Source organism: Orussus abietinus, unplaced genomic scaffold (assembly GCF_000612105.2).
Source record: "Orussus abietinus isolate OABI.00-Male unplaced genomic scaffold, Oabi_2.0 scaffold4, whole genome shotgun sequence".
NCBI classification, from domain to species: domain Eukaryota; kingdom Metazoa; phylum Arthropoda; class Insecta; order Hymenoptera; family Orussidae; genus Orussus; species Orussus abietinus.
The window spans coordinates 403,585-430,541 of NW_019396014.1; the positions used below are offsets into that span (position 1 = coordinate 403,585).

Sequence of the window (26,957 nt, forward strand, 5' to 3'; positions counted from 1 at the left end):
CCGACTCCGAGAAATCATCCGCCCAAGCCGATCGGATTCATTGGAGAAATTGGTCGAATCGGAGGAAAAGCTCGACCAGCGAGAGAAGCCGGTCGTCGGCCGACTCGGTGTACATGGCGTGCATTGTGCGAGCGGAATTCGTGGCGTGTGCTAAACCCCGCTCGCGAACTTTTTCTCCGAGCGGACCCCGGGAGTTGAACGCGGCGTTGCCGGATCGCGCGGAGGCATTTCCCCCGGATCAGCTGTCCGTCAACCGGTCGATCGGCCCGGGGGAAATAACCTATGGCGCGCCGAGTTCCAGGGGAAACGGAGCCCGGCTGGACGCGAGCCCCGGCGAGCCGATGGAAATTAACCGGAGGATCGAAACTTTCGCGTCGTAACAAAAGTCCGTTTTAACGTCCACGTAACGAATGGGGAAATGCGTGCCATTATTATCCTGGCTCTTTCTTCCCCCTGCGCCGATTCCAGAGTTTCCGGGGAAAGGACTTTAAGGGGATTTTCATGTCTCGTAGAAGGGCCGCGACGAAGGGAGAGGATCGGAAAGGCGTTTATATCGGTGGAAATGATTGCTTAACGGTCTTGAAGAATACCAGTTAAATTAAAAGTGACACAGTTCTACGGGTAGGTTTGCATAATAAGGTTACGCAACGTCGTATTTGTCTCCTAGAATTAAATCGGATATAATAATTGATGCTTCTTTTGTGACTTAGGCAATCGGTAATACAAACGTATTTATCTTCCTTATTTTTATCCATTAACTATCCCACTGCCAGTCGGATTCAAATGTCAGAACATTTAACTAACGTCTAATTGGAATAATTAGGGAAGGAGATATGTGTGCGTTAAGTATGCATATGTAATGTGGTCTTGCAAATAAAATAGCACATAATAATATGTCCTGGACCATCAACGAGTTTTTCCAGACTGTTTAACAAAAAAAAAAAATTGATATGTTGGAAGAAACATATTTCATCTCAGCTGAGATTTATTTCAAATAAAATCCTGATTCTATGGGGAATTGGTTGTTAACATATTTTCCACTGTACTTCAAATAAGTGATCAAACATTGTAATGAAGATTGTAGTAAAGGAGAAATAATAGGAGAGAAAAATGGCTGTCCCATTCCCTAGGTACTTCAAATAAATGGGTTCTAATCTGCTTTTAATTCGAGGCTGATGATATCATTAGGTCTAGGTGCAGCATGTATAATTGACTTCTTTAAAACTTGATAATGAAACTTTTTGAATAATATATCGAATCACTGCCACTTCATTAATTTTTCGCCACTGAATGATTTCATTATTTGCCCTTTTCCTTCCAAGTAATTTATCTCATTTTTATTTTTCCACATTTCCCAATACTGATATAAATCATTAACAGTGATTGAAGTATCCGTGACATTTCTTAGCCTGCCTTGCCACATAAAATTGGAGCCGTGGAAAAAGAAAAATAACTGCAAGCTCAACCGAGATAAGATTATCAAGCAAGATAAAAACCTCAAAACTCTGTCTCTGCTAATGTTAGCCTTATTCGTCATTTTTGTATGTGTTTTGGATTTTTTAGACAATTAATAAGGAAGTATATTAACGAAGAAAATTGATTTACTTATTGATGTGCCGGAACTAACATGCTTTTTTTACATTAAATAATACTGGTACTTCTGTGAAATTATTTCTGCATCCTCCAAATCATGCTTGCTTGTGCGAAAAAAATGTTCATTTGCTTTGATGGTAGATTTATGATATCTGCTGTCCATTTTTACAATTTATACAGCGCTATCGAATATTGGGATATAAGGTGAAGGAAAGATAACTTACCACCACCAGAGTTCCAGCAATTTTCAGTCATCCCTGTTTATCCATCTGCAATGTTGGCACCAGGACATTTACACCAATATCCAAGTGTGTTTAGTTATATCACAAAGAAGCTCCTCTTCTCGAATAGGTCCAGCCACGATGCACTTCTCGTAAGCTTTTCGTATGTAAGAAGCATTTTCAACCGTGTTACACTTTTATGGACACAATTGACTCTTTGGCGAACTCACTCCACTCCGTCATTTGAGGAACACTGAACTAAAATTAAAAGACAACGGGACTGCACGATATTTTAAGAGCACGAAGGTTGACACGATACCGCAGGTAGAGGATACTTCTTGACAAGCATGGATTCCCGAACACTTTCGTAAGAGAGATCTCAAGAGTTTTGGCGAATTTCATCGAGCCCCTCAATGTACAGCCTCTTATCACATGTCATTGGGAAAGAACGAGTAACGCTCCTTGGGATTCATATGAATTATGTGTCGAGCGGACACAATTAAAGTCTCTTTAAAAATCACTTGAAATAGCCAATCTTTGAAGTTCATAAACTCCATGAACCTCAATAATGGAAGCCTTTTTGATCCGAACGTCGAGCCAAGTCCAAGACTTTGGAAAGCCTAAAGAATATAAAAAAAATGTTTAAATAACCTCAATAGAGTGAAAAGTATAGACAAATTTGTTTTATCCAGATAATGCATTTCATTTCTAATTCTCTCTTTCCTCCGTTTTCCATAAATCCTATAATATATATATTGAAAACTACAGGATTCTAAGCGTTAATTTTTAGATTTTTAAAAAGACCGAACCCAAGGCAACTGCTCATCTCTACAAAGTTCATATTCAAAGCACCCCCAACCGGTTCCGATTCCCATTAAATCTGAACTCCATTCCTTTAATCGACAATACCAATGACCCCTTTTCTCGCACCCAGTAGAGATTAAACCCTTACCTGCTCAATTGATCTAAACATCGAGCAAGGCTCACGATTCCAAACCCTCTGCCTTGGGCACGCTCTACCTTATGTCTCGTTCAATTTACTCCGCACTCCACCAATTCCAACGATCGACAAGGATCATCAATGGCTCGCTCCACAGGGTTCCTCTCGAAGTCAGCTCCTCCGCAGGAATTTTGAAAGCCCAAGACCTGAGCCCATGGTCTGCCACACACCCTGGAAGACTCCCTGAGCATGAGGGCTCAGCCAGGCACAAGGTACTCGATCATCCTGGCCAGGGTACGTCGAGGTGCGCACCCGGGGAGGGCAAAAGGATGCCCCTCGAATCCCAAGGAGAGGTTACGTCGTCCCGGTGTCGGGCTCGGCCGAGGAGGCCGAAAAACAAAGGAGCCTCCCCGCAGTCGGCACGGGGATGCGAAAGGGCAAGGAGAGCCTCGCGAGTGACCGACGGATGTACCTGTCGTCCGCGGAGTGTCGAAAATGGCGGTAACGACGGCGGTTTGATACGGAGCGATCGTCCGTGGTCTCGGAGCCGGGCCGTCGTCTCGGGTGGGCCTCGCCAAGGGCGAGGGTTTCCCTCCGCGGCGATGCGCTCTGCCGTCTGCCCGAATCCTCTCTTTCGCCCCTCTCCGCCCCTTTCCACTCCCTTCCTCTCTCTCTCTCTCTCTCTCTCCTCTTTCCCAGCCCACACTTGGCACCGAAGTTTGAGGTTACCGTGCGAATCGATATAGGGGATTTCCTCTCTCGGCTCGCTCGCTCGAGCTCGGCCGAGAGTTTACGGCGTGGCGGCGGCGTCGGGCCGAAACACCGAGCTCTCCTCGCCCTCGTACGGGCCACTCTTCGGCGCAGCGACGCAATCCCGCACGTAATCGGTGACGACGCACGCAACTCGATCGACTCGACGTTCCAAAGCCGCGAGAGACTCCGAGGAGCGCGTTTCTCCGAGGCGGCCGCGAGTCGTGCCGCGACTCCTGCAACTCCTGACGTGCCCAGACGCGACACGGCGCGCCGCGGCGGCTACGACGCGCGGAACACGGAACGGACCAGCCACGAGGGACACCAGCGGCCGCGCGGAATCCTTGCGAACGGACCGACTAACACGCACGGCCCGCCACGGACACGGCGAGCCCTCGGTCCCTCTCTCTCTTTCTCTCTCCAGCGTCTCCTTTACCGCAGGCGAGACAGAGAAAGCGAGCGCGCGCCCCTGCGGCCGCTCCGTCTCTCTCGCTCCCCCGGGAGCACCGGTCGCCCCCTCTCGCTCCCTCTCTCTCTCGCTCTCTCTAGCTCGCGCTTCTGCGGTCGCCTATCCGATCGCCCCTCTCGCTCCTGCGCACGGCGCTCCCGCCTCACTTCTACTCTCTCGCTCTTTTTCTTCGTCCCGGAATAACGAGGTTACAGCTTGTCGGCAAAACGCGGTGGCCGGTGCGAGTCGAGGGAATTTCGGTCGCGGGGCGTGGAGGGCGCCACCGGAGCGAGAGCGCCGAGGTCCCGAACCGCCGCGCCGTCGAGACCGCGGGTTAGCCGAGTGTCGAGTGCAGGGTTGGGTAGGTAAAATACCCTAGGTAATTTACGTACGTTTTTATGATAAATTACTAGGTACCTTACTTTACAAGTTTCATACGTTATGTAAATTAGGTGGGTATGAGACGTTATGTTTTTGCACTTCCTATTCCTGATATGGTTGGAATTCGACATTTTATATGGAATGTATGGAAAACTCGGATCGTCATTTTTATCGTGGAATTTATTAGGTATTTTACTTTCCTTAAGTATTTTACGTGAAAAACCTCGAATGACGCGTCATTGCACGATCTTCGCGTCGAGTACCCCGAACTACGTTCTATGCACACTTCACGGCGCAACGACTACTCTCGCGTCTACGGAAACCGATCCGGCCGCGGATGCGAATCTTTTCACCTTTCGATTTCGAAACGATTTCCGCCGATGCTTATCCAATGGACGTTTCAGCCGGAAATGTCGTTGAGGAAATTATCTACGCAGAGGGAGGAATTATTCCAACCGCTGAAAGTCTTGTTCCTTCCCGATTGCCCTGACGTCGTCGTATTTTCTTTTCAGGTGTTAATGCACGCGTATACTCGGATTGACGGGGTAAGCACGGAGAATCCTCGCGCCGAATTGAATACACATCCGCGCCATCTACATAACGGCAGGGCCGTCGAAAGACGGGGCCTGGGGCCGTCGAAATCCGGGCATGAATTATTCATCCCTTTAAAGGCGAGGTGAAACACTTCCGAAATCTTTTACCCTGTACGCGATACGTAATGCACGCAGGAATTATGGGACGCGTGGCACGGTGACACGATTGAGGGTACTTCGGAACTGTGCATGTGAACTGACTAATGGAACTCGTTTATTATATAGGAATGTACGTATGTGTATAAATAAATAAATGTAGATGCATCAATCTGAATATAAATTTAATTTATATAGCGGATCATCGATAGACATCCGTTTAGCATATTTCAATATGGCGTCGCAAAATGGCCGCCGCCCGCCGATTTAACCGTGGACTCAACCCTTCTCGTCTACCGGTCGCAACATGTAGACTCGCAATCGAACGCCCCTTGTGGGCAACCTAACCTCACTCGGAGAGAGCGTGTCCCTACGCTAATGCGTTTCGCCTCCGCCCCGACCCGCCCCTAACCCCTTCGCCCGCCACCGCGTAATAAGACGCATAAGACCGGGGCGTTTTCTTTTCCGAAGCTGCGGTAACCGCGTACAGAGCTCTGAACACTTAGCCGTTCGGCGAGACGGGTTATTATTAACGGTGCGACGTAAGCGCTACCATCCGAGGACTATTGATAAACTCCGCGGCTCGGCGAGAGTCTCTCCGACAGCCGCCATCTTGTCTCCGAACTCGGAGGAAAGAGATCTTCGTTATCGGTGAACTTCGCACCGATTGAGTCCACGACGTCCTTGAAACGCGCCCCTGCTCGAGATCGGGGATAATCTAACCCTCTATAACGTTTTTATTTCCAGGCCAAAAATTCGACAGGATATAACCAGACATGACGTCGAATCGCTGAGCCCCGATCAAGGGGCTATTCACTTCAGTCATTCAAATCAGTGAAAACAATTTCCTTCTTTGAGAGCCGATTGCCTTTGATTTCATATGATAGACAACAATGCGATTTGGTAACGAGTGACGTTCGGCCTTAAAATTGTGACAGTGACAGATTATCAACGATTTCCACGTGAATTTCGAGCGTTAAAATCCATGATTTCCTGAGTGAATACCGATACCCTCGGTACCGGTCTTGGAAGAGCGCCGCCATCTTGTTTTCCCGCCGAGGAACGAGACTCGTCGTAGAGCTCCGTAAGAACGTTGTTATCTTCCTCTTCCTAGATAGGATCGAATTGCTGGATAGTAAAATACATGCTGCACTTCGCAAGACGATGACGTACTTTTTACCGCAGTTATACGCTCCTCAACGGGCGATCGATCGTACGCGTCACGAAGGTTTGCGGCTTCTTCGGACCGTGGGTATACATTCGACGAGACTTTCCGTTAGAGCCGGTATGATTGGGTAATTTTGAGAAACGTGACGCGAAGTCTTTTTTCAACCGATCGCTGTGTGTTGCAGGGAAGGAGCTATTAATCGGGAGAGGAAGCAGAAAGAGGGCAGCGAAAGTACGGATTCAATTTCGCTAATAGCTGGAGTATCGATGCGGGGATTTGCCACAAGATGGCCGGGAACTCCGTAAACCCGAATGCGCCTCAAAGCTCGGCGAGAAGAGCCGAGAATCGATAAACGCTTCGTTCCCACTGGCGAATTACGGATTAACGAGTCGGAGCCACGAAAAAGATTGGTCATCTCCGAAGCGTTTCCTCGAATGAGAACCAAAACGACCTTGAGATGATATTAATGCTTCGCGTTCCGCGAAGTCGTTTCCGCGTTACCATTTTACTTTCATTTCTGCCATATATCTATGTACGGTCATCCGTTCGCGCATCGATCAATTGTTTTTACTGTAAACAGACTTACCCTTTATACGCTCAGAACTGCGGTCCATGGAAGAGAGCAGCTACATCACATATCCACTGGAATGATTTTTCCGCCAATCTACGGCAAGGACTCCGATTAGTCATTCAAGAGGACGGAATAAATTCTGCGGTATTTTTAGACGTACGAAAGATCGTAAACGGAGGATTTGCAGTGATTGAAGCATTCCGCACGGGGGTCCCAGTAAACGCTCGAAATATTTGACCCAGATACTGGATACTGGTGGTCAGGTAATTATTCGAAAAACGAGCTGTACGTAACTGAACCGCAACATTTTTAAGTGAGTATCGGCTTCGAGTATTAACATCGGAAAGAGTTACATCATCCCACAGTGAAAACATTGTTCCGGTGTTCCAGTTAGGTTATATTTAAGCATTGCCGTATCATCGGTGTTATCGGTGTTTTTCTACAAATCCGCGCGTCAACGTGATCATGCAATGTGCCTGCTAAGCGATTCGCAAGAGCCCCGAAAAAAAAGAAAAAAATTGAACGGAATCGAAGAGCACGGAAACTTCTTAGTTTTATACAGGAGAGATGAACGAGGTAAGGGGGGGCACTTTGGATGTGTTATTCGTATAATTAACCGCTTTCGTCGGTTGTATCTTGATAGGTCAGCTTATCACGCCGAGCAGAAGCGTATCTATCTTCGATGATGAAGATTCGAATGTTTATTCCGGTGGATTGAGAAAAAGTCGAGATAAAAGGCCTACTAGACTCGATGTTAATAGTTTCGTCCAGCGAAGCTTGATCGATGAATAATTAAAAGCGTACGTGAGTTAGAGCCCTGATTTCACGCAAGGCTTTGTAACGAGCAGCCTTGAAATTGGGTCGTAAAAATAAGAAGAAAAAGAAGGAAAAAAAACGAGCCATCGGTGAGATTCCTCGTCTGTTCGTTTCTTCTGTTTTCGATCCGTCGACGTCTACGACCAAGATGCAAATACCTTCGCTTTAGTGGTTTCGTTGGGCACATTGTTAAATATTTAACCAATGTTTTAATTTTAATCGTTGTATCGACAGGTCTCGGGTTCCATCGGTTAACTAGGAAGCGTCTTTTGCAAGTCGGTCAGTGTAGATCCCGGTCGGTAATGTCGAGGAAGAAGGAGGACAGAAAACACGAAGTAGAGGGCGCCCGTTCACAGAGCATCGGCATCACCGACTAAACTGATCTACGACGTTACCGAGCCACATTTGCGGCCATAAAAAGTACTTTCGTATTTATTTCCTATGATATGCGTGAAAATCAAATATATTACGTATTTTTATTCAAACATGCAAACTGAAGATATTTTATACTTGAGAAAGGACGCATGGCAATTAAGCGCATGTTCTGGATTAGTCTCTTTTCGGCGGCATTTTTTGAACGCTTATTCGTACGGAAAGAACCAAAGTCCGTAGCAAGTGTTGCTTTTCCAAGTTTTTATTTCCAGTCCCACGAGATATTCACACTTTCTATTGTTGCAATTTATTACAAAGGACTAAGTATTTCCTAGAAGTCAAAAGTCAACGACGCGAATAATAGGTATCAAAAGTTCCAGGTAGAAGGATTTATTTCGCGTGTTCGGCAATTCCTGTACTAATGGTGTTTCCTTACGTTTACCTTTGGTCGGGTCTGAAATACAAGGTCTCGAGGGAAATTAAACAAATCGTTATTAAAAGGAGATCATACACCTCTCGTGGGGTCGCCGCTACTTCGCGACTGCTACTATTTATTTATTAAAATTGACTAAACGCACTTTACTTTGGCGACTCCGCCATCGAAGCGATGTTCACATCGAATAGCTGTTTCTTTCTACATTGTGAGGGGGGGTGAAGAGTTGTGTAATGAGATGTCTACAAACAGTTAAGTTAAAACTTGAAGTACTGTATACCGTCTCGCGTTTCGCAATAATTGTACGACAAACGATAAATGTTTGTAGGCACGATCATCGTGGCTACGGAGGTACTTTTGGCGATCCCGTAACTACAAAACGGAATTACGAGTGAGCTAATTTAATAAGTAAACAGTTTAATCGGCGAGTCGATCATTCGATTATCCTCTCGGCTCGGTTAGGCTCATTTACATAGATAAATGACCCTAACGAATACATACTAATACGTATATTTTTAGGGCCACTGCATAGGTCTCTACTAGTTCGTTGAATTTAACATCATCAAGACAGTTAAAGCACCGAAATGGCCGTGTAATCGCGAGTTTACGTATCGTTAATCTATTCGCAATCGGGATCGATCAAGTGTTCAATGCGATTTTGCGTTTTACAATCGATTTTGCGTACTATAATCTTGCGTTAATCTATGTTGTCACTCGAGTTATTCTAAGCCCTGTAGTAGCCATCGCAATTCTTTTTTTTTTTCTTCTAACACTTGAAATTATTACACGACGCACAAAACGAGTAGGGTATGTAAATCGACCCCTCGGAGTTTCGAATCTTCGATCGCCTTTAACGAGGTCAAATATCTACTTAACTACGTGCTATTTTAATTCCCTCCATTTCACGGTTCACTGTAAAAAAATTTCTGTGAAATTACAAAAAGTACCGAGACAAACCTTGGAAGAGAAATAATTGGTTTTACGACACAACGTACCCGAGTGATCCTAGGTTATTTTATTACCGCGGACTAGCTTTTTGTAATTCCACGTGAAAGATCTTTCCCAGTGGTCGTTACATCGATTCGTACATCCTATTATACATAAATGCTAAATATACAGACAAGATGAATCAATGAAAGGATCGTCTAATACGCATTCGCCACTATTTGAGATGCGATGAATTACCGTGATAGGGTCCGGGTGATATTGCGTACGTACTCGTATGACTAGTACAAGAATTTTCTCAGGAAGCACCCGCTTTCCTCGGGTACAAAACGTACAAAATTATTAATTGTCTATCCGACGTGTATCCGTACTGAACACCGTCTCCTAATCCCCGACTCGCTCGAATTTATTCGCGTACGAGTACTGATTTCCTCCTCGGTCTTATCACCGAAATATGAGATTAGAAGCGGTCGATGTGACGATTATAAACGAATAAATCCGAGCAAACTCAAAAATACAATTTCTGAAGCAACGGGAACGAGCATTCGTTCGACTAATTTCAGGTAGCTTCGTTTAGCGAAAATCATGAAGATCATCGTACACAGAAATACACATGTACTAGAATTAATTAGCTACGTTAATTACCTCGTTGATGCAAGTAAATACATAAATCAATTTTAATTATTTCCATACGAGATAGTATCTCCATTATACATTAAATTTTTCAGACAATTCAACCGCGTTCTTGTCTGTTGTTCCTTGACATTTCTGCGTACCGTGTCTTAATGACATAGTAAATCTTCGTACTAATTTCAAAAGATTTCCGTCTTAGTTAGAGGAAGGATAATCGCTCGAGTTTGGCACAACGAAGAAGAGATTGAAATTAAACAGCCCGTAAAAGTCGTGCCGATGCTAAGGAATCTTAATACAAAGCATATAAAGAAACCTTTATGTATAATATAACATTTACAGTTCTAAAATATCACATTACAACTTCCTTCTATAGAATTAATTACGAGTGTTTGCGTATCTACTCAGTACAGCTTGACTCGTCGCATTAAATAACTAACTTAATATTAATTAAGAGCATAACAGGCTTATATGGGAAATAAAATTAGGTACAATCGTATACGCTAGTCGTGCCATCGATCAAAAAACGAATCGCATAAAATTCGCTTTTAATTCATATATGAAACATAATTAGCTAATCCGTATCTCGTGACTATGTTGCTAGAGAAAAATATGTCAAATTACAAAATCTACCCCAACGCCATAGAAAACGAAATTTACAGTTAATTTAGGCATAGTAAGAGCATTCGTTTTGCGCGCATTTGTTTCGAATTTTATATATTTATAAAATTCTATTTGGGGTATTTGCATTTTAATTACAAGAGATAAATTCAAATTTTACATTTTTTTTCTTTTTTAGATTTTTTGTGAACACAGTAGAAAAACCTAAAGTGCGTGTGTTCTGGGTTATTGCAAAAGTTAGTATGGTTTATTGTAAATTTGTGAGGTCTCCATGGATTTTTTGGAAAAGTGATATTTGTATCTTCGTCTTATTCTTAGCTTCAATTCTCATGCTGACACAATATTGTTCCGTTTTAATGCATATATAACAGTATTAAATCATTCAGGAAAAGAAACTTGAAATATACTATTTTGTATTAGTTAAAACATAAAAAATTGAAATCTCAAAAAACAATATCAACTGTATGAAGACATTAAATATAAATAACTATTTGAGTGTACTTTTAAAAACTGCTTCTAATGAAAGGAATAAAACCGAGAAAAGTATTACAAAAAACGGCAATGGATTATAGTGGTCTATGACTGAATTCTTCAATATTATAGGTTCTTAATATTTTTGTATAAATTTCTGTAAAAAACTACTCTGGTTTTGAACGACTGGGAAACAGAACCTATTTTTTTTTTTTATTGAGTTTCTTATTTGATAATGCGAATAGACAATGGACCCAAAAATGACTTCACATTGCCTCTTGTTCACCTTTTATGACTCAACGTTATGTGAATTTAAAATTTGTGTACAAATCGATCCTGTAACTTTTACTCACCATAATGTTCAGGAACCAACAAGTTGTATTTGTGTGAAAGGTCTACCACTAAACTTTATGAAAAATTACACGATCGATATACTTTAATATATATTAATAGATATTTGCAGTAGACTTAGAATTTTAAGCTAACAGGAAACGAATTTTATCTAACACTAATACGAGTTCTTAAATTGTTTAATAATCAGTACATCCAGTACGTCTTTCTCTTCACTTGGCAAGATCATGTCAGTTAGGTTTACAGTTCTTGACCTGTGACGTTAATCAGAGATTTCCCAACATTGCGGTAGTTCTAGATACTTTTCAGTAGTTGTAAATGTACAAAACCCGTTAAATTCACCTTTAAGAATTTATGAATGTAAGAATTTTATGTGTTCCGTATCTCAACGAGTTCTGCACGATGGGCTTATAATTCCGTTTAAAAGTTAAAACTGCCCCATAAGATCTAATCGGTTTCGATTGCAGAAACTGCGCAAATATAAAAGGACATTTTACTTACTCCGTTTCGTTATTCGGAGAGAATCAGGAGTTTTGGTAGAACCTCAAGACAAGTACAATAAAACCAGAGCTGAAATTTTGGATTTCGCTGCTGATCGGTCCATCCTGTTACACTCCACCGATACTGTTATCATATTTTCTGTTTTGTGCCACTCAATATTGTCCACTCCTTGTTTCCATCAGAACTTGTTATAAATTTGCATTTCATAAATCTCCCCAATTCATCCAAATTACCTCCAGGGAAGCCTTGTTAATTTCATTTCAAGGATTGTCTAATCATTACGGCCAGTAACCAGGGTCTTCATGTTCTGGACTTAATCGGCATCTGAACATCTACTTCATTCCCATCGGTACTGTCCACGAATACACGATATCTCGCTTTCTTTTTTCACTCTCCAAGAACAGAAAGCAACTAAGTTAGCGACACTAGCGATTAGATATCCGGATGCATGCACACGTGGAAGCGGATATCGAGTGTACGTGAAGATGTACTTAAGCTATTTACTCTAGCACTAAGTAACCGTGAATCCGTATAATAATTAATTTGCGTCCACTTCGGTCTTCATAAATATATAGTTACATTGAGTTCGGCCTTTGCTTCTATCTGGATGCCTTGTTGCGTTTCGGCCATGTTGGGCACGACGATACCCTGTCTTTTTCTTTCCATCGCTCTAAACGTTCCAACGAGGTCGGAGGCAACAGCCAGAGACCTCGAGTAATATGTCAACAGAATTAATAGTGAAGTAACCATCGGTATCTAGTTCGTGGTAGCGTCTGCACTACTTGTAGGAGCCTCGGCTACTTCCTCGGCAACTTCTGGTTTATCAGGCATGACGGATACGACCTGTCGTCCATCAATCGCCTGTCCATCCACTTTTCCATCGACGTCGATAGGTTGGACCGTCGTTAGGGTACTCCACCAATTTGAAAAGGCTCCTTTGGCTTGCGAGATCGCGCCGCCTTTGCATAACAGAAATACATTATAAACTTATATAAAAAGTTTACAAAGCGATACGTACCTACTGCTTTTCCGGTCGTGGCTACAGCCCTGCCCGTCGAGGCCATGGCTTGATTTATTTTCCTGCCACTCTCCGTGTTCTGCATGGTACTAAATAAAAATAATAAATAGTATCTCTCAGCTAGTAACCTCTTCAAGTAATTCAACTCTCTTTCGACTTACTGAGATAGACGTAGCTTCATGTCCTGCACTGAAAGCTGCCCAGCAAATGGATGGCCAGGCTCGACGCTGTTAATTTCGGTCTTGCTCAAGCTTTCCCACGATTTATAGTTGTTCGTATTTCGCCAAGCGGTCATAAAGGCCGAGTTGAAATGATCAGATTGTCGAGTGTCTTGTTGCAAGGAAGTACGCAACAGGCTCAAGAGATAGACTCGAAATTGCGTTCTGATCCACTCGTCGCCTCCTGCCCAACCGACTCCGTCTAGGAAGACGTCCTTCCTAGGTTCAGCCACGTGACGAACTATGTAATCGGCAAACCTAAGATCCTCAGTAGTCAAGTGTAATTGTCGTCTTAGCTCTGGGTCTGTTGCTTCGATTCGGGCACTTTCGACCTGCCGGAATAAGAAAATATGTTATTTAAATAATTAAAATACTTTTTAAGATAAAGGAAAATGTAGTTTGGTGCTTACCTCGACCAGAACGTCGATCAGCTGTTTTTTCTGCTTGAATAGAACATTGGTAGCTCCTACCACGTACCCTCGCACATTAATATCGCCTAGAAGGTCTAAATATGGGAGTGAGAGATACGGCAGGCAGAGATACCCCTGAAATAAAAATAGATAATGTTTCATATCAGCCTGACGTCAAGGTAATAAAATTCAACGCCCCTCCTTGGAAGACATAACTATTATGTTTTGGTGTTGATTATATCGAGTATTGAAACGAACGTATTATTACCTTAACGAATATGTTTAATGGCAATCCACAGAGATCAGGGTTTATGTGGGCAATTTGTGTGATATTGTTTGTAACACGGGCATCCGAGAGAGCGTCATTACTTGTATCTCGAGGTAAACTAGCATCCACGTCTCCCATTCCCAAGTTAATAGTATATACACTATGAACTCGATGTACATTGTCATTTGGTTTTGGGGAGTACTTTGAATTACTCTCGTCAGTGTATGCTTCTATGCATTCCTTCGATGGTTCTACTTCAATTAATTTTTGTTCATTGCTGACATTGTCGTTATTATTTCTGATCGAAGGTAGATTTAGCCCGTCGAGGCATTTTCCCTCCATTGTTTCCAAGGTTTTATTGTCATTTAGGCATATAGAATTTTTGTTCTCTATGTCACTGCTTGCCGTATGATTCACATCTGCCTTCGATTTTTTAGTTTCATTTGAACTAGACAAGTTAGAATCGATAATATTTGTTAGTATTTCTTCGTCGTCAAAATTGGGTATCGGAGACATTGGTCTTGATGGCCTTAAAAAGGAGAAATAATGTAGGAAAAATATAAAAATAATAATCTAGTATGTATACGGAGCAGTTCAGACAAAATGATCAAAATTGATTATTTGTCTTACTTGACGCATGCAGCTTGTTGTAATCCATTTTCAATCATTCCAGGGTACAATGATAGTAATGTAAGAATTGCAGAACAGAGTGGTTGGACTGGAGACTGGTAAAAGACGACTTTTTTTTCAAGCAGCAGTAATTTGAATAACAATACTGCCTTATGCCTAAACTGCAATATGAAGTCTCTTGCGGACAAGCCTGTGAAAATAATGTAATGTTTATGTTTGTATTTACGACAAGGTATTAAATTGATATAAATCGATAGTTACCAACAAAAATTTGTGGCGGTGTTTGGCTATCGCCATTCATGCAAGAGTTTAGATGATGGTATGTGTCTTCCAACAGTGAAACTTTACTAAAATCTCCTTCTTCAAAATATGCATGCGTTATCAAAGCCATTTTTACTTGGATATGTCCATACAAGGGCATAGTACTTAACACACAAACAGACTTTTGTACAGTTCCTCTGGTGATATCAGAAGTGCGATTTTTCAATTTCTAGAAATAATAAATATCAAAGATTAGTATTATAACACTCACAGGCGAATATTTATTTAAATTGTAAAACTTGCCTCTACTGGGATTTGTCTGAAACATGATACTCCATACACTGTACGCTTAGGATCATTAAGGCTGGGTAAATGGAAAAACACAGTATCTTCGTCATAATTGTGTGATCCATCTGGTAGCGCGAGAGTTGGCAGATATTTCCAACCCAATGGGCATTCGTTCGGTGCACTTGGTACCAACGGAGGAAACGAATATTCCACCTAAAAGAATAAAAACATTTTCGATAACTTACTTATGAAAAGTAAGTTGAAACAGGTAATGGAGTCATAAAATTATAATAAAGGATACAAAGGTCTTATAACTTCTGCACAACTGCATCTAATTCATAAACGTTCTTTAATAATAAAACAGCTTCAAGTGTTGAAGTTGTCATTAAATATTAGTAACCCTACATCTTAAAATATGACAATTACACACTTTCATGAAGTAATTCCTCGGTAAACAATAAAAGTATACGTGTAAGTCTGTAAAAGGAAATTCGTCGATTGGTTTTTGCTTACTTGACATCCTTTTTTATGGTGAAACCCAACGACAATTACGTGAAGAATCGGCCCGACTGATTCCGCCATATTTGCGACTTGGCGATGAACTGTAATAACATTCACTGCCTCGATAATTTAAAACATCGACCAATTTATTAACTTCATTTTTAGAGAATACAGGAATAACAACTCCATTCTTCGTCTGACATACCGATAGCAGACGGATTAACATGCGCCATCTTGATTACGGCTCAGACACCATGCACTTCTCCAACCAAGGTTTGTTTCTATGACGCGGCTAAAATACATTCGATTACACCGTTACGACCATAGACATATAGCAGGGATGAGTTGGGAGATTGTTCACGGGCAAGGTTGCATGATCGCATTCTGTGCTACTCTTGGTGGAGAATGTGGGCGGCTTGTGCACTTATCTCCAATGGCAACCCAACTCACAGGTAAAATGAGAGCAGAAATAAGTTGGTTCCCTGAGTTGAGCCACTATTGAGGGCAAGTTGCACGATCCGTCCGCATTGTTTACTGACGGCAGCACAGAATGCAAATCGCGTGACCTTGCCCGTGAGCAATCTCCCAACTCATCTCTGCTAATCGCTGAAGAGAAATTGTTCCTCTAAATTGAGAATAGGCCTAAGGAGGAGTCAATATTTCAAGTACACGGCATATCTAGCGTGTTACTTTATTCGAGGCAGTCAATTGCAGTGACAGCTTGTCAGATTGGAAGTCGTCTGCACGAGGAGTGTTCAAACGAAAAATATGCGGAAAAGTAAGTACAAGAAATATGTTTCACCACAACAGGTTATAAGTCTTAATATTAATCTTATAAATCACTGCAGTTCCAGTATTTGACCGCGAAGCGCGTCCCCGCTGTGAAATGCTGAGCTCGTTTTCATGAAACACCGTTTTACTCAAAATTCCTCAAGATCTCCTTCAGGGGACTCGGTCGAGCAAACTCCCGAAGATGAGCAAGATTCAAGGAGGTACTGACAAAAAAATGTCACAGCTGCCAAGCTGGTTGTGGGTCAACTCGAACAGTCTGCCTCCGATTTATAAGCATGTGTGGGAAGCTGCTCGAGAGGACAAACCTAGTCCAGGAAGCATACATGGGGAATTGCTCGTCGACACCAATAAAGTCTTTCCGATTTTGCTCAGTAGTCATCTACCTGCTCATGTGTTGGGATACATCTGGAGTCTCGCAAATCAAAAGTATGCAGGGAAGCTTACCGAACAGGAGCTATACGTTGTTCTAGCACTGGTTGCAATTGCCCAAGCTTCTTACTCTTTCAATAGCCTAGATATTTTACATTTTGTCCCTGTGCCACCAACACCTTTCTTGAATACCGCATTATTAGACACCAGGGACAAGGGTGATCGAAATGCAGACCCGTCATTCTCCTTTGAATCTAACGTGAATGTCAACACTTTTGGTGGGAAACACGTGCTTCAAGGAAAAGCTGGAAGTAGATCGAATCCATCTGACACGATACCATTTGGGCCAGCTCATTCATCATTCAATGGGAAGTTTCCAAATGATGGAAAATTGGATGTAAAAATTCAACCTACCGGTGGACAACCAGTAAGCTTAAATTCTGTCGGTTTCCCAGATGGAAGACACAACTTTCAGGTTCATCAAGATTCCAGAGTTACAAGCAATGCTTCGACGACAGATTTTGGTGATGATTTTTCAGATTTTCAGAGTGCTCCTATTCCTAGCACTCCTACTATTTCCATACTGGATACAAAACAAGGCTCTGCTATTGGAAGTAGGCTCGCTAATCATAATCTGGGAGTGAAGCGACCTAGCGATAAAGTCAAAAAGTCTAGTGCCAACAAGAACTCTCATACCAATGCTCAGACTCGTTCATCCGCAGCAAATGTATATCCAGCTATGCATACTAAGGATGGAGTAATGACTGAACGAGTGTTAGAATTATTTCCTAAATGCACATTGAAGAGCCAAGCAAAAACTGTAATTCTGAAGGATACAGTGATAAGAAATAGCGAACCACCCAGAACAATTGAAAGTAGTTCAAAAAATGCTGCCATCGTTAGCGAAAAAGCAAGTTCCATATCGAATAGTTCTACTGCAGTTCTAGGATATGGTAATAAGGTATCTATGAAACGTTAATGATTCATGGTAATGCCTAATATTGTTTAAGTTTTCAAGTCTTATATATTTTATTGTAGGTTGTACCGAAGGATGCAGAATCCGTTCAGCAAGATCTAATGAACCTGCAGCCAGTGGAAGATAAATACAGTGCATTGCGCATCTTAGTGGAAGATGCAAGTCCGTCCCTTGTTGAACCCTCCACTTCACCAACTCGTGATGATTTTGGTGACTTTGTTTCCGCTGAGCAACCTGAACCAGCTCAGATAGCTGTAAATTCTTCCAGTTCTGGAAGTTCATTGGATTTGTTCACTGATTTTGACTTCAAGCAGCCTATAGATGATCCTAATCAGAAAGATACGTCATTAATTCAGGCAATTTCTGAAACTTTTGGTGCTCTTGAAATTGAAAGTAGCACTGACCAACAATCATTGGAGGACAAATTTTACACCTCCAATGAACCTGGTAAATATAACGTATAAGTATTACAATGATTAAAAAAGGTGAAATTTTTAAAGTGGTCTTTTTTGACTCTTTTAGATAAAACATTTCAAAAGGAAGATGCGCTATCTATACATAGCATAGAATTAGGAAATGGTACGACAGGAGGTTTGACACGATCTGGATCGGTACCTAGTTTAGATCTGAAATCATTTTTGCCATCTACCCAAGATGAAGAGCAGCAAGTAGAAAATATGCACCAGGTAAGCTTCTGTTTAAATAAAACTCCAAGAAAAAAAATTAATTAAGCTCTTTAATATTACTTAATTAATTTTAGCTGATATACTGGGAGTGGAAGCAGTACATGGAAAGTTGTGTTTTATTGCTACAAGTCGCAGCAAATCTGTTTACAAATATTACATCAGAAGTAGTATTACGGGAAGTCTTATCTTCTGCTCAAGGATACAATTTTCTCTGCAGTAAGTCATATTTGAGTGTCAATAACTTAGAAAATATTGTCATAACGAGCTGTACAATTTTGACATCATACTTTAATAGATCTAGCCGAAGTTGCTGCAGTTTGCAGACGAGTGAACTTTTCGCACAAAGAAATGGATATAAATATTATGGGATTCGATGACCTTTTACTGGATATCGATAGAATTTGGGCTGAAATGGAACCATTTTATGCTAACATTCCGGTAAGTGGAATAGTATCACGAAAGTGGTCGTGTTAAGTAAAATTTTATTCTATTAAAAAAAAATATTACTACAATTCACAGATTGTAACAGAATTACCAGTATGGCCGGAACATCAAGGGGAGGGTATGATTTGCGCTTTATGCTTAACAGTTGTAACTAGTGGTAGAGTAGTTTACAATGAAAATAATTATCATGCAACGTGTGCTAATTTATGGCTAAACTGTGTGAGCAGTGATCTCCCTGCCTTAGCATATTCTACGTTTCAAATGCATTCTTCAGTACCTTCGAGTAGCAGTCACATTTGACGTAAAGTCAAGTAGGGATTTATAATTGCAGCTTGAATACCTCCTGCCATCAATGCAGTTTACAATTACAAAAAAAAAACGATATTGTTCTCGGGTCATGATTATTTGTAATGTATATTAAACTGTACAATTGATTTAGTTGATTGTTTTGTTAACCGCTTAGCGCGAGTGATAAATGCCAATGTTCCTTTATGATTAAAAAATGGGGCCAATCGAACTACTCATTCCCATTAGAGCCAGTCTTTCAGTGATCTAAGCAAAGCACACATGTCGATGTACAGGTTAAAACATTAATAACTTCTTTTAATCTAATAATCCAATAGGCGAGTCGAAAATAGCAGTTTATTTCTACAAAATATGAACCCCTTAAATTTCTGTGGTATAAACTATTTTATTGGATATTGTTTACAAATATCAAAATATATATTACTCTACAGGTGGTGTTTTTAGATGTACGAATAGCCTGAAGGAGGAATTCTACAAGCTCAGTACTTACTTTGACTGATTTTTTGTAGAATTAGATATATACTCGATACAATGTATACCCCTTTTAGCATTAAATATCTAATAACATAGAGCAAATACAAAATATATCAGTAGAATCAAACTCAACTTCTGTTGATACTGATGTAACAAGTCACACGGTCAATGTCTTTGATTTTTCAATACTGAAAAGGATAAATTAATATAAAATTTACAAGATCTGTATCGTACTTTATTAAGGTGAATTACAAATTTCTTTATATTATACAATTGAAAAAATGTATCGTTTGAAGTATTTTACAGTGCTATCGTTGACTTGTATCCCGTGGCCTGTAAACGATGCCTCTGCTTTTCATATCTCTGATTACACCGGCTGGGAGACGTCCTGATACCGATATAGCATAAACTCCTTTACAAAATCGATCTGAAATGTACAAAATGAATTTTTTATTTTATCCCGATAAACTTAATAGGTTCTTATAATATTCTTTGACCAGGAATGGTGCCACATTAGTACTAGCAGGAGAGAAGCAAGCACAGATGTATAAATTAAAGTATAGCCTAATACTTGTGATAAGTGAATCTCAGTATGAGTATGCGGTCTGACATCAATTATCATTTTTAGTTTTAATATAGATTTAAAGTAATAATATACATAAATAAAGATATATACTTAAAACATTACAACGATGTGAATTATACATCAAATAAAGAGATGAAAAAAAATATATGAAATTACTTACTAATTCTTTGCCATTTACACACCCAGCTATCTTCAGGACTCATAGCTGCGATCATGCTATAATCATTTATAATGATAGTTAATAATACGTCACATAAATATATGAACTACAACGTACAAATACAAACGAAACGTACCCATCAAAGTTAGAACTAGTACAGTCGAAAACATTGTCCTTGTTATTCTTCATGCGCAAGAATTCATCGCAATTATCACAGCCATCGAATTCGAACTGATCGAAGGTCTGTTGTCAAACATTTAAAATATACATACAACAGCAACACGATGTAATATATTACTATAAAGAGAAATTGTTCAATGTACCTTGATTAACGAACAAACTAAACATGCTCTTAAACCACGCAAATCTTTGGGAACTGTTTCCATAGACATGCTTAGTCAACGAATTTCAATTATTTGTCAGCTTCGAAGAATTCCGATTAGTATTCACTTTTTGCACTCAGTCTCTCTCAATAATAAATAGTTGCAATATTTATTTACGTGAATGTCACTCACTAGTTGATCTACGAATATTTAGCAATGAATTGGTTCGTACACAGATGTGCACCATGTCTTCATCAACTACACCAAAATCCCGCTACCAGAAATGAGCAGGCCGCTACTGAGCTCCCGCTGAGAGCAAAGAGTATTAGCAGTCTCTGGTATTAGAATGCGACAAGTTACATGTCGTCATCTGCCAGTTACACCAAGTACAGAATTTTAAGCGTTATTTTAGGAATGCAAAAGGCTGTCACGGCATCCACTGAAATATGTAGCAAATATTTCAGTGGTCACACATCATTGGACAAATTATTTAAGGCATTCCTTCATATTGAAAACATAGTTCATGGTAAGTTTCGCGTTTGACACCCCAAAAAGTAAGCGTTTATACCACGTGTTTCGTAAAACATTGGGCTTATAAACGCGAATAACCTAGGGGGAGTTATAAATATCCCTAGGACCCCGAAAGCGAAACCTGCCACAAACTATGTCGATACGAAGAGATGCCACAGCTGGTGTGTTCAATAACTGTTTCCTATACTCTCTACCCAAGCGAATCTGTGATGAAGCAGTTTATGACACTGCGAGTCCCACCCCGCGACCGCTGCTACCCGATCTATGTATCGTCCAAATTCTTCGGCGCAATGTCAGTCACCGTTCCCAAAGTTGGTATCAATGTCGATTTTTTTTTTTATCAGAATTTCCAGGACAATGATGGCGATCGGTTCTTGTCGCTATAAGGTTTACCTGTTGACAGTCGCAATCAATTTCCTGTGAAGGAATATATCCGACAGGGAGGACTCGAAGGAATCAAAGTGCCCCCGATGGACTCGTCGCGAGAAAATATCAGGTTTCTCGATGGAAAAGTGCGAGTTTTCACAGAAAACTTGACCGACCAAGCGATGTAGATATCAACTTGTTTCGCACGACTCGACTGGCAGAATAAATATTGTTATCGCTGCCGTAGAATGTGATCGACTGTCACGATGTGTCGCCGCGGCGGATTTCTCGAAGTGACGATCGCGCCGTTCGAAAATTGAACCGCTCAAATTTGCTCGTGAAACATGCGACTAATATCGAAGGCAAAACTCAACTAGCCAGCGATGGAAATTTAAATTAAGTCTAATTAATACGGATCCCACACGGGTTAGCCGTTTCGAAAAAGACTGTCGGACTCTTCTGTAAAGAACAATGGCAATTCGAGTCACCCTTGAATGTGGGCATGCGTCGATGTTACGTGTTCGCACTACTCCAGAGGGTTACACTCATGACTGGGAAGTATTTGTCCGTGGAGTGGACAATGCCGATATACACCAGTACATCGAGAAAGGTATATAGAGTGTCATTGCATTTGATCTATTTCACGTTACATTGAAAACGCTTTAAGAAAAGATGTTTCGATGTGAAGTCTATAGTGGTAATTTGTTTGCTTTTCCTTCAGTCGTGTTTTATCTACATGAAACCTTCCCGAAACCAAAGAGGATCCTGAAGGAACCGCCGTACGTCGTCAAGGAGTCAGGCTACGCGGGATTTCTGATTCCCATTTATGTTTACTTGAGGAACAAGGACGAACCAAAGATATTTCAAATTTCCTATGATCTGGAGCTGCAACAGAGCGGTCCTGCTATCAATAATGTTATCCGACACAGCGAGGTATTCCTTAATCCTTCAGAGGACTTCAAAAGAAAATTGTTGAAAGGTGGTGCTGTAAGTATCAGTTGTGTATATTAAAGTTAACATTGCTTTCGAAATGTTTCTGCTCTTTACACTGTACGCTGCTAATATTTCTTTTTAGGTTATAGTTCCAAATACGGAAGGAACATCGGAGAAAGGCGAGACAAAGACTACTCCTCCAATGGTAGGTAAACCAAAGTTAAGTGGCTCCGACGGCAAGAAACATCGACCGCCAGAGCCGAAGGCTACAAATTCATTTGCAGACCTGTTCGGTACTCCTATAAAAACGGCAAAAATCTCACCGGATAATAAGAAAACTCAGCCTCCAGAGAAGACTCCAAATCCTAAACTAGTACCTGCAGTGGAAAAAGTAGAAAAAGTAGAAAAGACAGCTAAAGGAAAGCACAGTCCTCACAAAGATGGAAGGAAAGAGAAGGGACCAGAAGAGAAGAAAGAGAAGAAGGATAAAGAGCATGGAAAAGAAAAAGATCGGAGCAAAGAAAGATCAAAAAGACCTTCGAGTCCAGGGAGTAAAAACAACCATATGAGCCCTAAGAGTAAAAGAATGTCATCGCCTATTCCAGTGAAAAAGCCACCGAGTCCTGTGATGCCATCGGCAATGAGAAAACCTTCCCCAAAACCCAAAGATAAAGAGCCGAAGAAGATTCCACAGGAGAAAGAAAAGGAAAAAGAGAAGGAGAAGGAAAAGGAGAAGGAGAAAGAAAAAGAAAAGGAGAAGGAAAAGGTGAAGGACAATGTAAAACCTTCAACGGACATGTCTAAAAGTGAACGAAAGAAAGACAAAAAGAAGCATAAGGAGGATCGCGACAAAGAGAGGAAAGAGAAGCACAAGGAAAAGGAACGAGAAAAATCGAAGGAAGCTCCAAAAGTCACAGAGAAAAAGGCAGAGAAGGTAGATAAGCCCGATAAGGTGGAGAAGGAAAAGAATCACGATGTTAAAAGTCTGAAGGAGGATCGAAAGTTCTCGAAGCCAGTAAAGGAGGTGGAAAAAGCAAAGGAGGAGAAACCAGTGAAAATAGATAAAGGAGACAAGAGTGAGAAACCAGAAAAAGCGAAAGACGAGATCAAGAATGACAAGGAACGACAAAAACATAAACACAAAAAGAAGGATAAACGCGAGAAGAGGGATAGCAGCAAGGAGAGAGAAAAGAAGGAGAGGCGAGAGAAAGTAAAGCTTACAAATGAGAAGCAGAACAATTTCCCTACAACTCAATCGACAGTGAATCCTTTGTCGACGTTGTTGGCTGACATGCCTGATAGAGACAGCAGTGATTCTACGCCATCGGTGGACGAAGACTCTTTCGAAGCAAAGTCTGTACCTAACTTTATTAAAAAAGAACCGGACACGTTGCCCCAGTCCACCGAACCGCCGAGACCACTGTCGCCTCTTCCACCTGTGGAGGTGAAAAAGGAGAAAACAGAAAAGGTCAAGAAGGAGAAGACAAAAACCAGCAAGACAGAGGAGAAGGAAGGCAGAAAAAGGAAAAGGAGGAACGAGACTAAAAGCGAAGACGAGCCTGTGTTGAAGAAAGAAAAAGAAAGGGGTCATTCCTCCTCGCCTCTTTTGGAACCAGTTTCTTCGAGCCAGTCGCCTGTTGCCGTGGACATCGAGCCGGTGCACCCTCTGAAAGATAAGGAAGATCGAGGACCTGTGGGACAGCCATTGGGGAAGACTATCGAGGCCGAAGTCGAGCAAGTGGCTCCTGATTCAACAAACAGTACTTTGGTCGAGCCAGACGTTGAGGAACCTCCGGTCTTCTCTGAAGACTACGTTTCCCAATTGAAGGATTTACAACAGAAAATCATGACTCTTCAGGATAATCAGGAACTGCAAAGAGTTGTGCAAGTGATCGCAGAGACTGGCCAGTACGAAATCACAAAGAAGACATTTGACTTTGATCTGTGTGCTCTAGACCGTCGCACTGTGCAACGTTTACAACAGTTCTTTGCGTCGTGACCGTCTGTCCCGTAGTGCATATCAGCTCTCAATTCTTTGCCCAGATGTAGGAAGACACTTCTCTCATCCGTGGTTCCGTGCATTTACATGAGATGTACAGTTTGCAAAATTGTGAATTGCAAGTTTAACAAGAAAGGCTCTATGGTTTCTTTTTTTTACTATCATTTGAGATCGAATTAAGCCAATGGCCTATGCAGTTCGATGATTTGACTATATTATAACGACACCATGTTATCATGAATCTATTGTGAAGTTTCATAGAACGATCCAATTTATGTGTGGAATTATTTCTACGAATATTTAGTGCTCACCGCACAGTGATTTTGTAATCTCAAGCGGCACAAATAATTGTATTTTTTTTTTACAAATTGAGTGAATGAATCATTTGTTTGCTTCAAAGTAGTTCGAGGAGCACCTTATGTACTTTGTGCTATTCCCAACTGTAATGTCAGCTAGGATTAATGCCAGTGTTATCACCGTGTGAATATGTATAAAATATCGGACATGATGTATCACGGAGTATCGGATCGTGCAGAGTGTCGTGTTAGTGTTAATATTTTACAGATCTTGCTTGTCAAGCGTATCGATTGTAAAACATTAGTAAGGGTGCTACATCCCAAACTGATCAAAGATTCACTAAACCTGTAAACTAGTAGTCGCAAGAGACGATAGGAGTATTTATAACATTTTCTATTACACGTATTTTAACGTTACAAGATGAAAATATAAACGTGTTAGGATAACTTTTCTCGGCAGGTAGACTTGTTCCCTTCGGAGAGTGTTCTCGAAAAATGCTTTTTTTGTCTCAACTTCTCTGACAAGGAATTAAATCGGTTACGATCAAGTGTATAAAGAAGTTGGACACGATTGCACTGACATTTAATTAATTTAATGTTCAATCAAAAACAATCAACGTTCAATCTTCTGTGTCCTCTTCTAATCTCTAGTTAAATTGACTTAAATGTTTGTGCAGTCGATACGGAGTGAGTGCGTCCACATTTAAATAATATTTAGACGTTTATTTATACATGTATATGTTCATATCTGAAGTGATAAACATAGCTAGATTGGTCATTCACTGGCTCCATAAGCACAGTATAATTCTAGTTGTATGTATACATATATATATATATATTCTATATATATATACATATATATTTCTTCTGTTCGATAAGAAAGCTTCAAGGAGCATCAGTGCGAGAAATCTGTAAATCTTAAAAAATCGTGTATCAGTGTGTCGTAACGTGTGAGTCGTCAAGTGTCTCTTCGTATCGGACTAAGCAATTTATATCCGAGTAATTCTAAACTTTTAAGAAGCGTGTTTGTAAACTCTATTTATAATTCGGGATGCCTCGATGAAATCGGTGCGCATGAGCCTAAGATGAAATCTATAATCATGTCGGACGTTTCGTGAAGGATGATCTTTCTTCTTTGAATTCGAACACGCGATAGACATTTTTGGCTTTAATCATACCGATAGGCATCTTTCTTTCTACTTTTTGTTGAACCGATTGACGCAATAACTTTTTAGATACCGAAAGTAGAATCGATGGACACTTAATTACGATGTAAAATATTTACATTCTCGCCATTGGGCCATTAGAACTTGCCACAATAGCATTGTTTGTATCTGCAGCTTGTTTCGAGGTTTTTAATCGTTTTTCCTATAAAAGTCGCATTCACTTTCGTTCGCGATGCATTAAAAGAGAAGGCAAATAATCCCTCCTTAATTTAATTTCATCTCTCAAAGAGTGAGTACTTATCGCTTAAACGCAAACCACGCAAATAATTACGCATTTTCCATATAGCTTGTTAAATGCAAAGAAGAAATTAGTGCTCGACAAAGTGCGCTTGATCTAATCGCAATAGTAATTGTTTATCGTCCTAGAATTAGGAAAATCACTCGAAAATTAATTGATCGACGATACACATCAGCGCGATTCCCATAAATATTTCTCGACGTGGTCAATTATTGCCAAAGGAGCAGCCCGATTTTCGGAAAAATCATCGAACCTTATTTTTTTTTGTTTTTCTCAACAAATCCTACAAATATATATACCCAAGTTAATTAAGCTTTGTGTGCATATGTATATACATATTAATATAACATCCTAGTTGGATCTCGCGTGAATTGTTTGAAATTTTTTCTCTTTCTCTCTCTCCACTTTTCTTCGAGTCAAGAGGTTTTGATCTAGAATTCGAGGAACACGTCCCGCGGGATGCTAAAGCGGAGTCTCTATTTTGAGAAAATCGTCGATAGGCTGCACAGCTGCATTTATTTATAACTCGTAAACTGTCGGCGGAATCGAAGCCGAGCTCTCGTATCGTGAGAAGCGACTCCTTACTTCGGGTCGCGGTCGAATGAATTTTGATCTCCCGTTAAGAGAAAATGAAAAAAAAAAAAAAGAAAATAGAAATGGAGGGAAAGCAGAACGAAGGAAAACTACATAGTGCAAACTACCGCGTTATTTATGCAAGACTCGTGCACCGACATTGCGACCGCGGTTAATCTTGATA

At 40.9% G+C, this 26,957-nt stretch overlaps 5 protein-coding genes across 12 annotated transcripts in view; 2 read left to right on the plus strand and 3 right to left on the minus strand.

Annotated features, from left to right (window-relative positions):
• Positions 1–3,754, minus strand: part of LOC105695648 (serine/threonine-protein kinase tousled-like 2) — a 54,741-nt gene extending 50,987 nt beyond the window's left edge. For 3 of the 7 annotated variants that reach the window (XM_023434644.1, XM_012417405.2, XM_012417400.2), the window contains exons 1-2: positions 2,767–3,754; positions 1,818–2,434 (exon numbers count right to left, since the gene is read on the minus strand). In XM_023434644.1, the coding sequence (XP_023290412.1) occupies positions 1,818–1,848 (31 nt within the window). In that variant the 5' untranslated portion in view covers positions 1,849–2,434; positions 2,767–3,754. The remainder of the gene's footprint in view (positions 1–1,817; positions 2,435–2,766) is intronic. The other 4 variants (XM_012417403.2, XM_012417402.2, XM_012417401.2 and 1 more) reach the window with 4 other exon arrangements.
• Positions 3,755–8,468: 4,714 nt separating this feature from the next.
• On the minus strand, positions 8,469–15,757 carry LOC105695784 (late secretory pathway protein AVL9 homolog). Of its 2 annotated transcripts, none has more exons than XM_012417694.2 (9): positions 15,508–15,757; positions 15,010–15,207; positions 14,707–14,935; positions 14,446–14,635; positions 13,816–14,263; positions 13,548–13,682; positions 13,081–13,469; positions 12,920–13,008; positions 8,469–12,860 (listed from the first exon to the last, which is right to left on the minus strand). In XM_012417694.2, exons 1-9 carry the CDS (start codon positions 15,574–15,576, stop codon positions 12,658–12,660), a joined length of 1,950 nt encoding a protein of 649 aa, XP_012273117.1. In that variant the 5' UTR covers positions 15,577–15,757; the 3' UTR covers positions 8,469–12,657. The 2 variants fall into 2 exon arrangements, with proteins under 2 accessions (XP_012273117.1, XP_012273116.1); XM_012417693.2 differs by having other exon boundaries at positions 13,816–14,344.
• Positions 15,758–16,181: 424 nt separating this feature from the next.
• On the plus strand, positions 16,182–19,625 carry LOC105695632 (synergin gamma). Its single transcript, XM_012417375.1, has 7 exons — positions 16,182–16,273; positions 16,344–17,617; positions 17,695–18,079; positions 18,155–18,318; positions 18,393–18,534; positions 18,614–18,756; positions 18,838–19,625. Exons 2-7 carry the CDS (start codon positions 16,469–16,471, stop codon positions 19,060–19,062), a joined length of 2,208 nt encoding a protein of 735 aa, XP_012272798.1. The 5' UTR covers positions 16,182–16,273; positions 16,344–16,468; the 3' UTR covers positions 19,063–19,625.
• Positions 19,626–19,755: 130 nt separating this feature from the next.
• LOC105695635 (transcription elongation factor SPT4) lies at positions 19,756–20,993 on the minus strand. Its single transcript, XM_012417379.2, has 4 exons — positions 20,612–20,993; positions 20,425–20,531; positions 20,289–20,344; positions 19,756–19,969 (listed from the first exon to the last, which is right to left on the minus strand). The coding sequence occupies exons 1-4, from the start codon at positions 20,678–20,680 to the stop codon at positions 19,851–19,853; spliced, it is 351 nt and encodes a 116-aa protein (XP_012272802.1). The 5' UTR covers positions 20,681–20,993; the 3' UTR covers positions 19,756–19,850.
• A 375-nt stretch (positions 20,994–21,368) lies between these two features.
• Positions 21,369–26,874, plus strand: LOC105695631 (protein ENL). Its single transcript, XM_012417374.2, has 3 exons — positions 21,369–22,118; positions 22,230–22,495; positions 22,584–26,874. Exons 1-3 carry the CDS (start codon positions 21,980–21,982, stop codon positions 24,438–24,440), a joined length of 2,262 nt encoding a protein of 753 aa, XP_012272797.1. The 5' UTR covers positions 21,369–21,979; the 3' UTR covers positions 24,441–26,874.
• The last annotated feature ends 83 nt before the right edge of the window (positions 26,875–26,957 follow it).